Source organism: Papilio machaon, chromosome 26 (assembly GCF_912999745.1).
Source record: "Papilio machaon chromosome 26, ilPapMach1.1, whole genome shotgun sequence".
NCBI classification, from domain to species: Eukaryota; Metazoa; Arthropoda; class Insecta; order Lepidoptera; family Papilionidae; genus Papilio; species Papilio machaon.
In genome coordinates, this window is record NC_060011.1 from 283,699 (window position 1) to 296,398 (window position 12,700).

Below are 12,700 nucleotides of genomic sequence, written 5' to 3' on the forward strand. Positions count from 1 at the left end.
ACCCCGTTTTCTATTTTTTATTCCGCGCGTACGGAGTCGCGGGTGAAAGCTAGTTAGGAATAAAGCGTTGTAATAATATCGTGAGGCGTGAGATTTGCTGCGATCAGAGTTAGAAACAGCGGCTCTTTCGTGCTTTGTCGAGTAGCTGATGACCTGTAAAATACATGACATTTAAATATTTAGATCGTTTTCAGATATAGAGTGTATCTTTGTGGCAACACGACTGTTACTTTAGTCCGGCTCAAAGGACCATATTGAAAATAGTTATTTGAACTCTAAAAAACAAAATGTTTCATTTTTTTTTTGTTAATCGACATCAAAAAGGATCACATACGAAGAAAGTGAAAGTGCAAAAACATATAAAATTAAACTTACTTTTCTTTCAAAAGACTAACAAGTGGGCTCCATTTCTTCGGGAACTTTGTCTCATGGAATTTCCTCCAGCGGTCTTGGATCAAATCAGATACTGACGCATTCACAACTTTGAGGAAACCACAAGTGTTCGTATACGCGTCTACTAAAACTTGCTCGAAGAAGTTTGGTACGAAGTCGTTAAGACATTTCCGTACGCCGAAAAGCGTTGCGTTCATATCCTGTGCGTGTTGGCGCGTCTTTATCTCGACTATGGCGATTAGGTTAGCTTGCATCGTTTCATTGAAGCTGTAAATCAAAAAGTTATTTTAAAATTATTTGATGAAATAAATTCGTGAAGTCTTACAATTTGGGTGACTATTTCTGGGAATATTTTGGAATTAACGAGTTTGTTTACAATTAGAGATTTGTTTCGGAACGCAGCATTTGCAGTTGTTGTTAATGGCCTAATAGGTTTACGGCAGAAGTAAAAGTGGACTTGAAAATATTCTCTTTATGTACGTCCTCTGATCGTTCATGTTAACTAACGCATCAAGGAACGTTTCAACTTGTTACAAATGTCTATGTAGTCAATACTAACAGCACGGCCTGGTGCAATAGACAGTGTGTAACCGCGACCTCGTCGGGCAGCTCGTTGTAGCAGCGGTTCACCACATCGAAGTTGCGCGAGTCCTGGAAGTTCTTAATCACATCGTGAAACTGGGCCCGGATCTGATCCACCTTCTCCAAAGGTTCCTTGAGACAGTGCTCGATGATGTCCACTGTCTGAGATAGATTTTGTAGCTTTAGTGTCTTCCAAAGTGGTCTAGGTGGATCCTCTAAGGTCCACGGAATAACCAAAAGGGATGTAGGATAGTGGAGAAAAATTAAAAAGGGTTCAGTAGAGGAAGAAAAAATGTAACTAGCACTGAAAACAGTTCAAACTTGGAAATGTGTACGAGAAAAAAAAGTTTGTGAATCACAGCAGCGACAAATAGGTCCCTAAATTATACTTTGTAAAGATAGTTTTTTTTGTAATTGATTTCTTCGTAGCAAATTATAATTAAAGTTAATCGTTGTTGCATGACGTAAACATGACTAATTCTTGTACATTCAACACGTGTGTATAGCACGTGACGGAAATGTTGCGTTGCAATGGGAAAGAAAATTAAAAAATCTTTAGTTGAAGTAAATAAATAACATTATAAAGACCATAGACGTAGTTTATTACGCCTATGCCATAGACATTACTAAATCAGAGATGCATGGTGAATTCAATCTAAAACAATGGCAAGAAAGTAGTTGTTTATGCAAGTTTTCTTACCTCTTCAATATTAACCACGTAATTAGTAAAATCATGAAAATATTTGATCTTATAGAATTTAACAATCGCACTTCTCAGTTCCCTCGCCATCTCCTCGTTCATGATGTGCACTAGGTCCAGGAAGGTGTCCATAACGTGTAGCGAGCGGTTCTTCAGTGTGTTATAGTTGTCACGACCTTGGACGAACAGTTTTTTGGTGATGGAATACGCTTCCGAAACTAAATGGTACTTCTCATCGAGGTTTTGAAATACGTCTTTTGTACACTAAAATTGTTTTATGCAGTTGGGAATAAAATTTATTTTATTACGTTGTATTATTTAATACCGAAGTAGGATTTTTTATTACAGTTTAATTGTTGCAAATTAAGGATGAATTAAAGTAAAATACTAGTTACAACTTACCTCTTTTAAATAGAAAAGTGTTATAAAAATAAATACTACATCGCAAACTTTCATTAAATAATTCATTACATAAAAAATTCAAACTAAAAATATTTATTTAAATAAAGTATTTAAAACAAAATTGTTTTTGCTTTAATTTAACTAAAAGCAAATTTCAAAACATTTGTCTGTGTCTATGGTCACGTCACATTTCCCGCCACTCGTGCGTTTTGTTAGCGCATATCGAAATACGTAATGTTAGTTATTACTATTATTCATTTACGAGGCAATGAAAGTTTTTAATAATCAATACGGCTTTGAAGTAATACACGTGTGTTTTACACGTGATCAAGAATACATGATTAATATGTAACTAAACAAAATATACTCTGAAAATCATAAAATCGAAACAGAAATGGCGTTGTTGAAACATGCGACATAAATCTTTTATCAATCATCCATTTTATGATTACTGACAAAAAACTGAGATATTACACATTTTTTTGGAAAATTACGGCAATACGTACTGTGTGATCGTATATTTAGTTTTACCGTTTTTTTTGAGACCAAAATTTCTTTATAAAACATCTAATCCCTGCTACTATCTTTAACAAAACATAGATAATATTGTTTAAACGTGGATTTTGGTCTCAGAAACCATATTAGTATTTCTTATATCAATCTGGCTGAATAGTTGCAGATTATATTAAAAATAAAACACCCAGGTACGAGTACGAAACATTTATTTCACAATAAAATATACTTAATATTACAACTAGCATTAACATATTACATATTTTGAATTAATTAATTAATTAATTAAGAAACCGCTTAACTCACGTTTGATCGTCCGGTGACGGCACCGACTAGTTTCGGACCCATCGGGAGTCCATCTTGGGTCCGAAATTAGTCGGTGCAGTCACCGGACGATAAAACGTGAGTTAAGCCGTTTCTTAATTAATTAATTATGATGTCTCACGAAAGTTTAAACAATTTAATCTATTTTGAAATATATTATGTATATTACTATAAGAACACCATTCAGGTGAGCAATAGAGCCTTATAACCTATTTAAAGTAATTTAATTGTCTCCGTCCATTCCAGTTTCCTTAAGATATAGCATGATGTTAGAAAATCAATAACTTTATTAATTGGGCTATCAAATAGAAAAAGAATTATTAAATTACGACCAATAGTTTTATCAATTAGTACAAACTCTTCAGTTAATCTCTTAAGAGGCTTTTCCAATCAAATATTATGCAGACTTATTATAAAGTGTGTAAAAGTTGTATGACATTATTTGCATAAATGCTTATAATCTTAAATTCATTTGAGATATAAAAAATGACTTAATATTTAATTATTATAACAAGCATTTTTGAGCTCTTTATATGATCTGAAACAAAATGTATTATTTACTAGAAAGAATTAAATGAATAAAAAATTACAAGAATCTAATTCAATTATATTCCATCAAAGAGATAACAAAATTTTCAATCAGAAAGTATAACTTACCACTTAATCAGTCCTTGTGTAGGAATTTGTTGAATGCTCCATAAGAAGTCTCCAGGTCAAACACGAGCTGTCTTACTTGACTCTCCGACAGCTCATCTGCTGCCGACATCTCTGACAGCTTGTCTAACCATTCTTGTACCTACAAAAAAAAAAACTTGTGAGCCGTCATGGAACGCCTGGCAGATGTGAAACATCGTGTGTACAAGTAATATACATAAAATATTATAATTAAATAAATAATAAAATAATAATGATAATAATAATATATACACATATATATATATATACATATGTATACCTTAGTATAGCGTGGCGACCCGTCGCCACGGCAAGCGTCGCCACGCCAACAATTCGGTTTACAAGTGATCCTATAGATGCTTTACATCAATAATATACTTGAATGTATACTTCAATACATTTTGCTTGAAATAAATGTCTACAAACTTACTCTATTTGTATATACAATACATTGTGATCAATGTTACCTTGACTTTGCCTTCAAAGTCCTCGGGCAGCATGCTGAGATGATCCATGGTGTCCTTCAGGTCACGCAGCTCCGGCTGGATCATGTCCATGGCGCGTAGCTCCAACCTCAGCTTGTCCATTAGAGTTATGAACAACTGCAATTATATTTATAAACTTCTATATCAGTATATATTTTATACTTTACATTCCTCTTTATTGAATCAATTTGGTGTCGGAGGCCTAATTTTAGTCCTCTTCCCCATCCCACCCTTTTCTTATTAGAAAAGGATGGAATGGGGAAGTTGATTTGTCGGAAGAGGGGATGCACAGGAAGGGCAAATATCCTCTTTCTGAGCGTATTTTTTTTGCGCATATACAAGCGAGCTTAATTAAGAGATGACTTACAGACACAATTTCTGCAATGTATTTATTTGTGTTGCCTTTGTCATCTTTAATAAGATTAGGTCGGTTCTCACGTATCCTCTCCAACGCGGCCGGACAATCCAGCTGTGAATTGATTTATGAACGGTTAATAAAGAAAAACACACAAAAATAGACGAAAACATTTTTAAATGATATTTTTGTAACAAAACTAAAATACAGTTGAACCTGGTAAATAACATAAGAACTGGATAAGTGTGTAAGCTCTATTAGCAAGAGACATTGACCGTTCCCAACAATTAACCTCCACAAGTAACTCGCGTTGGAAAGAAACCTCTTTAATTGAGAAACAAATGCAATACAATTTTATTGGTAATATATAAATTTCAGGTCATAAAAAACTTGTATAAAATATGGTCCTTTAGGGTCTCCCTTATCCAGATCTGACTGTTTAGAAAATAACACATTATATACAAAAACCTGTAGATTGACAGCAGACTGATGGACCATTACTCCTTACATGACTATGTCAGTTTATCCTACACTACAATATAAAAAAAACTTTATTGTTACTAATAATATTAAGTCTATTTACCCGGAACTTGGTAACAAAAGCTTCTATAGTGGGAAACTCATCTCCCTGCACCTGTTTGAAAGCCACTCTATACTGCACAAGCAGTCTACTGCAGGCAGCCATGTACTCCTGTGCGCGCACACAGTCCCTCATGTATGCCTTTTCTAAATGCTGCAATGTGCTCACTACTGCATATAACTCTGCCATATTATCATGCCTGGAAATTGTTTTTTTTGTTAGTGGATGTTGAAGTACATGCTTTTAATTCTATGTCTACAGTATTTATAATTTATTTACTATTTTAACACCACGTTTCATTGACTATATAACTGATCTTAGTTGTTTAACAAAAAAGTACGACAAAGGAATTCATTGAAAGTATTTGAAATATCTCAAGACAGTTATTGTTTTAAGATATTCTAAAATCGTTTGGTTCTTAACTTACTTTTCGCGTTCTCTAGCATTTCTGTAAAGTTTAACTTCTTCGTAAAGTTCTGGTCTAGTATCTGCAATATACCATCAATTATAAAAAAATATACCAGGAAAATGTAAGAAAACAGTCGATGATTCAATTGTTTGCCACCTTACATATGCATACCTTGCATTTTTAAATATTCTCCGTATTACACAAATTGCAAGAATATCAACAATAATTTAAAATTACTTAGTTACGGTAATTATACGTTAAATAAGGTTGTTTTAATTTAATTTTGACCAAGTCTTAACAATATTAACACAAAATTGACACATTGACAATTTGATTTTGACGTGACTCATAGGTCGTAGCACAGTTGATTAATTTTTGTAAAACGCTTTAAATTGGGTGAATATAACATAATTACAAAATAAAAAAATGTAGAATACATATATAATACAGAAAAAAAATTGGAGTTTGGAAAAAATCATAAGTTGAAATATTATATTCGACTATGCGAATTCTTCGTATTTTGCACGAGTATTTTGGAACGTTATCTCGAGATGACGTAATCAACCAATATGGCGGATGACGCGGCCCCGCGTTCTCCCCGCCCTCACCCCGCAAATAGTAGTTTTGTTGGTGGGTAACGCAAGTTGCACTTGTGTCGTATGATTTCGCCGTGTGATGAATGAAAATAATCGTCGCTTTTTTCAATGCGTAGTTTTATAACAGAAACTAAATACTTAAAATCGAATTCCTTGTGAATGTAGTGCATTTGATGTGGATACAAGGTGTGTGTTCAGCGAGTTTTATCAATTACAGTATTGTGAACTGAAACCCATGTTTACGTGCTAAAAACACAACGTTGTGCTGTTTTCGAAAACTACGAGTCTCTCAATTCTTCTTTATGGGATCTTGTTGCTAACCAGGTCAGTACAACTAGGATAGGAATTACGTTACTATTTGAATAGTAATTTGCATACTTGAGTTGTTTCCGGCGAAACAATAATGTTTTGCATTGATAAATGTTGTGTTCTTATCTTGTTTTTATCGCTATAAATACCGACTGTACGGCGATATGTATTGTTTATTTCGCTACGTGTTTTTTTTTTCCTATTGGAATGCGTTCGGTGTAAGTTGGAGGCGAGGCGAGGCTTGGGCGCGGCGATGGCCGTCCCACTTTTGATAAACCTGGGCCACTTGGCACGTATGGTCACGAACGCTTAACTTTTATGGTTAATATTATTATATTGCATTATTTAACTCTCGCATCTTAAATACATTTTAAATTTACTTTATGATTCTTCTTTTTCTTAGTTTTAGGTGAAAAAGTTTAGTGCTACTAAAAAAACTTTGACCTATATTTTTTATGAATACCGATAAAAAAGATTAATTATATTTTTTTATTTTCTATTTTTTTTATTAACATTCATTCAATGGTACTATTAGTCAGTAATTATCTATGATAGAGTTGCAAATAGACAATTTAAAAACAAGTTTCTGAAACAAGAATATTAGATAATGAAGCAATTAACATGAAAACTCATTACTTTGCATTCTGGTATAGTTCAAGAAATTTCATTATTTCACAATAAAAATACATATATTTTTTAATTTAATACACAGTGCAATTTTGGTTAATTAGTGCTCAGAAGGGACTTGTGAGGATCGGTAAAGTCCTGTAACACTCCTACACCAATGACCACAGGTTTTTATAAATAAATAAAAAAAATAGAAATAAGGAAAAAAGAACTAAATTAGAAATAAGGAATATGTGCAAAAAGAGTACAGACCGTACAGTCTGTAGATGTAGTTTAAAATGAAATAAAAAAATAATAGTGGTCGGAATATGGCTAGCATATGTAATATAAATTTGGTGTTATTCCTCATACTGTTAACATATGTGAATTTATTTGCCCTAACTCATTAGATTTTTTTCTATAATTTTTATTCTTTGAAATACATTTTTGTGGTCTAGCAATTGTTGTTATGTTGGAACATAAGTCTAGTGTAAATATTCTGATAAGATGAATATTACGTATATAAGTCAACTTCTAAAAAAGTAATCTTATTAAAAATAAATTAAAACTTATAAAGTGTCAAATAAGCAAGCAATCACCTGAATTCCACTACCAATGGACATTTCAATTACCGATGCATAGCCTACCTTTGATCAGCAAAGGAGGGGACACACAGAAAGTGGATATTTTCCATTCCTATGCATCCCCTCCTATGCCAAATCCATTTCCCCTCATCATTTCCTTATAAGAAAGGAGTAGGAAGGGAAAATGGACTAAAATTTGATCTCTGGCATCAGAGAAAACAAGAAATTCATTCTAGTTCATGTGTGGTTGTGGTATTGCTCTTGTTAACCTGACTCATTCATGCATCTAACAAATATTGTTCTACCACTGTTAATTACTACCACAAAATACTATTTACATCCACATTTATGGGTGTCCTCAATTCCTCAAAAATCTTTGTAACAGATTTTAGGTAGATCAGGTATAGTGTTGAATATAAATTAGCTTATGTACCTTTTAATGGCTTTATTCACCCTTTATATATTTTTAATTAGTATGCAACTCTGTCCCGCTTTGGTTGAAAAATACATAAATCTTGTTGTTTTTTATTTAAAGTTATTGTTGATATTACTTATAAAGATAAGCTAAAACGAAAGAAAAGCATATTAACATAAATTTAAAAACAATCAGCATTCAACACTATGTTGTTTACTAGTATGCGGGCTCTGCAACAAGCAAAAAGGTTGTTACATTGCTTTAAAAATGTTTAGAATTATTCTCTGGAAATAATTCAATTTATCTGCTGTGCTGTGTTTTATAAATGAACTTAAATGACTTACCTTGGAAAGTACTTCTGAATTTGGCATAGCATTTATATACTTTCCCTAAATGTCCTACTAGTGGTTGGTATCTCAAATTCAGGAATTTACTGTTTTTGTTAATTACATTTTAGTCAAAAAGATGCTAAATTTGTGATTTTGTAAGTTTTAATGGCATAAATTATTGTGTTTTCTGACCATTTATTGTCTTTGATGTCAGCAGTTAGTTAATCAGGAAGGCGCATTGTATTAATGTCACTAAATGTACGTTGAAGCCGTACTGCACAAGCACTGCATCTGTGTATGATGTCATCCTGACATGATGACAGCAACAATGAGAGGTCGAGGTTGTGGCTCAAGGTCCTGTAGGAATTTGTGCTGACTGCCAATTGACCTGACACAAATTCCTTTGATTTTTATGTGTGTGTCAGCAATAAACTTTTGTATAATTGCTATTTTTAGTTTTGTTGTAATTAATGACCACGTTCAAATGGAAATTGGTTAATTTGCTTAATAATTTTAACGTTATTCAAGTAACCTAGATAGCATTTTTCGATCCAAAGATTTGTAATATTACTACAAATTGAAGATAGGTATCGTGAGAGTAAGATATGTATCTTAATTTTAACCGCAATCGCAATATAAGAATATAACGCAATAACTTTGCGAAACATATTTACGTGGTAAGGTAATTTCATCCTCTATTTATATCTACTTACAACTAACACAAATTTTGTTGGAATTTCTGATAAAACAATAGCTAAATTTAAAACAGTTTGCTCTCAACAACATATAGACAAGAATATGTAGCGTATTAAGGTGAACGCACTATGTATTGACCATTGAATCATGTTAGTGAACAATTGGCTGGGTAACGTTAATCGGTTACTAAGGTAAAATAAAACATCGGGGCCCCAACCACACCAGCTAATTCCAGATCCACTATAAATACCGTGATTGTAAACTCGGCTAAATCGTTGTGAAATTGGTTGCTACGGGATAAATGGGTTAGTGATCGGCGCGTTGCTATTAAATGAATCAGGCGTAACGCGTGCCTCCAATACGCATCTATGATGTACTCCTATATATAGCATGATCTGATGGAATACTTGATGGCTCAGTGGTTGAAGTAGCGATCACGTGATCTCGATTTGATTCTCAATGAGCCATAGTTAAGCTATACCAAATTTTTTCCATCAAAAGATCCTGTTCCTTTGCGGAAGTATTTGTAATCAATGGATGTAATTACACACCAGATATCAATAGTGTTTGAAATTATCATACCTTATATAAAGTTTAATTTCGCTATATATTTTTTTATTGCACATAAATTTTCGATAAAACCTTATTAAGTATCAGGAGAATATTATCCGTTGCTGTAATAAATAAATGTCAAATTGAATTCTCGGAAACATTATTATTTCAGAGTATTTTTAAAAAATTCGAATCATATTTTTACTCCGAAACGTAAAGTATAATTGCGAAATGCATTTGGTACGGAGCCAAAGTGTTTCCTGAACGAGCTCCTGAGGGAAAAAATGCGAAGGAAATTCCGGTTCCCGGTTAATTATACAGTTATGAGTAGTGTTAATGTTGCTGAGAATCGTCACTATGATATACAATGTTTTTCCGGTATGCAAATCAATATAATATACTGAATTATGTATTTGGGTACAAAATTACGGAAACACTACATAACAATTAATTCATGGCTTGCAAAATATACAGCGCCACTATCGAGCGTAAGTACATTGACAAATTTTGACATATTTCCTTGATTACGTCACGATAACGCATGTCGCAGATATTCATGATAGACCCTCAGATATGCAAATGATATATGATATGAATTTTGCCAAATATCACGATAAAGTTAAATGAGAGAAAAAGTTATTTTAAATTAAAACATTTTAGTGTTTCGTTCGTAAACATTGCTTTTGTGCATTGTATTCTGAAAACATTTGTTTATATAGAAATACTTGTAACAAATCTGTGTTATTTTTGCATTATGTAGGCCATAGAGAGCCCGGTGCAGTGTTTCTGCTGTTCCAACTGGAACAACAAACTGGTAGAGTAGCGATAATGCGTAATATTCCATATTAAAATAAAAAAATTACAGAAAAAACAAACGTTTTCAGCGAAATTGACACACAAAACATTTACCAGGATCCAATTTAGGCCCTTGAGAGGACTCTTAAAGCTAGCGAGTTATTAGAAAAGCCACACTTTGTCAATTATCGGGCTACTCGTCTGGTTGCCTACAAGAAAGTAAGTCAATAGTACCGGTTAAACGTGGGGCTTGATGCACCGGTCCCGCCATAAATGGTCCTTCGAGCAGGATACGTCCCTCATTCAAGACACCTCGCTTTTCTACACGTTTCTTTGTGTGAACTCATTGTTGTATACTACGGTTGGTTAATAAGATTATAAGATTATGATATTAGACTTATTAGAAAATCTTAACCGCCCACCTTAATGTAAATCGATTAAGACTGACGAATAGAATACATAAAATTTCCTGTTTAAAAGGTCAAAGTCTCACCTCCGAGTTCAAAGCCTTTAGTTCATAGTCTAAATTACCTGTCCATCATAATTAAGTGGAAGGTTGCTGAAGCTAAATTTAGGTCTCAAAAGGTCGGCGCTAAAATGTAACTTCCCTAAATAAATGTTTGTTTATGTAAGCAAGTTACATTTTAGCAACTTGGTTGGATTAAAGATCAGGTTTTTCATTTAGTGATTTTCTTTAATTAGAGCATCAAGAATGTGTGTTTTTATCAGTAAATTTCTTCGAATCTCGACTATTCGACTAATACCGGTTAAAATACTCTCACATAAACAAGTTAAATAATATTAAAGATCTAGACATTAGAATTAGTTGTAACATCGTTCGAGTCTTGAATTCGCAATAGACAATAGAAAATAAATGCAGCATTAGTTGCTGGCCAGGGGTCGCCCACGCGCCTCGGGTTAGACGACCTAGACTAGACTGCCTAGACGTAAACACTACTATTACTGCTATTGTTTGTCGAGTACATAAATACATTTTAGTAATTGTTTGTTATCTGATATATTAAATGTTGTATATGTTTTTGTTTTATTAATTATTTATAACAATTATGCGATGTTAATTAAGAATAATTTTGTCAACGTGTCATAAACAATGGGTAAATACTTTTCTAACACTTGTCTGACAGCTTATTTTTGATATTATATCAATATACTACTTATCTTGTACAATCATATTTACGAAGGATCAACTCCCGTTGTGCGCTTTTATAGCGCGTTTTAAAATGACATCAGCGCCATCTGAATATAAATGGAAACTGAACCAAGGTGGTGTATAAACTCGAACTATAGAAGGTAGAGTTACGATACGTTAGAAGTGAAATAATGTAATATGTTTTAATGCATATGTATGTATGTATGTAGACCTCATAGGCCACCGTATAAATCATCATAAATGAGTCGTGCAGGCGCCGGCTGTCAGCTGTCACTGATGTGCACATGTGGCACGTCTCAGTGACTCCATTGAATATAATAAATCTACCACTGTTTGTATCTTGTCAAGTAATATGAGATGCATCAATAACCCATTGACTTACGAACTTCAGAATCATTTATATTGTTGAGGAATAAAAATCGATGTAATTTTTATTGGATGGTACCTCTTAATAAAGCCCATCTTTTGTAACAGACAAGATTTTGCCAAACATGTAAAGCCTTTCGTACACGAGGCCATGTAAATCTTCGAAATCCGGCAGTTTTAGCCCTTAAGCGACTTACGCAATACAGAGCCATAGAGGTTCGTACACAGCGCACGTCGCCTACATTTCTATTTGTCACCGACTAAGACAAACTCTGGCAACCTGTTTGTCAAGACCGTCGTGAAAAAAATCGCTGCAATTTTTAAAATGGCGCACATCAATACAGTTCACATGTAGTCGCTATGCCTGTATTGACTGAATAGACGACTTCTCGACGCGATTCTCGCGACTTACGTTCTTTTGTGTACGAAGGGTCTAACGTAACGAAACTCCTCAGTTCCATAAAGTGACTTTTCGATTATATCGTGAATCGAATGTTAGTCTAGAGTAAGGTCAGCATAATATTACTACGACTAAAATGTGCGATCGCCTGTGCGCCTGTCCGCCTCAACCCTGACCTTACGCTGGTTACCTCACCGATGACTCATTTGTTATTTTACTCTCTATACGATAACTGTTGTATTAAATATATTATTAGATATAATTTAGGTTCCAGCCTTGTATGTAGAACAGTAAACAACTTACGAAGATTGATCAGAAAGATAAACAAGCTTTGTTCTAGAGATGATATCCAAGATTATGTTACACAGAACAATATTTATTAAGGGAAAGTTTTCTTTCAAAGCTTGGTACCTTCTTACATTTCTATATATTAATGTATGAGGTTATATTTACTGGAAATTAC

At 33.5% G+C, this 12,700-nt stretch overlaps 3 protein-coding genes across 3 annotated transcripts in view; 1 reads left to right on the top strand and 2 right to left on the bottom strand.

The window, feature by feature from the left end:
- Positions 1 to 53: 53 nt before the first annotated feature.
- LOC106716415 lies at positions 54 to 2,099 on the bottom strand. Its single transcript, XM_045684590.1, has 5 exons — positions 2,078 to 2,099; positions 1,676 to 1,939; positions 953 to 1,137; positions 376 to 660; positions 54 to 153 (listed from the first exon to the last, which is right to left on the bottom strand). Exons 2-5 carry the CDS (start codon positions 1,805 to 1,807, stop codon positions 54 to 56), a joined length of 702 nt encoding a protein of 233 aa, XP_045540546.1. The 5' UTR covers positions 1,808 to 1,939; positions 2,078 to 2,099.
- A 937-nt stretch (positions 2,100 to 3,036) lies between these two features.
- Positions 3,037 to 5,727, bottom strand: LOC106716434 (vacuolar protein sorting-associated protein 28 homolog). Its single transcript, XM_045684511.1, has 7 exons — positions 5,590 to 5,727; positions 5,437 to 5,497; positions 5,013 to 5,208; positions 4,442 to 4,543; positions 4,057 to 4,191; positions 3,572 to 3,710; positions 3,037 to 3,452 (listed from the first exon to the last, which is right to left on the bottom strand). The coding sequence occupies exons 1-6, from the start codon at positions 5,594 to 5,596 to the stop codon at positions 3,579 to 3,581; spliced, it is 633 nt and encodes a 210-aa protein (XP_045540467.1). The 5' UTR covers positions 5,597 to 5,727; the 3' UTR covers positions 3,037 to 3,452; positions 3,572 to 3,578.
- A 306-nt stretch (positions 5,728 to 6,033) lies between these two features.
- The window catches only part of LOC106716414, a 63,009-nt gene continuing 56,342 nt past the window's right edge, over positions 6,034 to 12,700 (top strand). The window contains exon 1 of the mRNA XM_045684338.1: positions 6,034 to 6,338. The gene's annotated coding sequence lies outside the window, so the exon portion shown is untranslated. The remainder of the gene's footprint in view (positions 6,339 to 12,700) is intronic.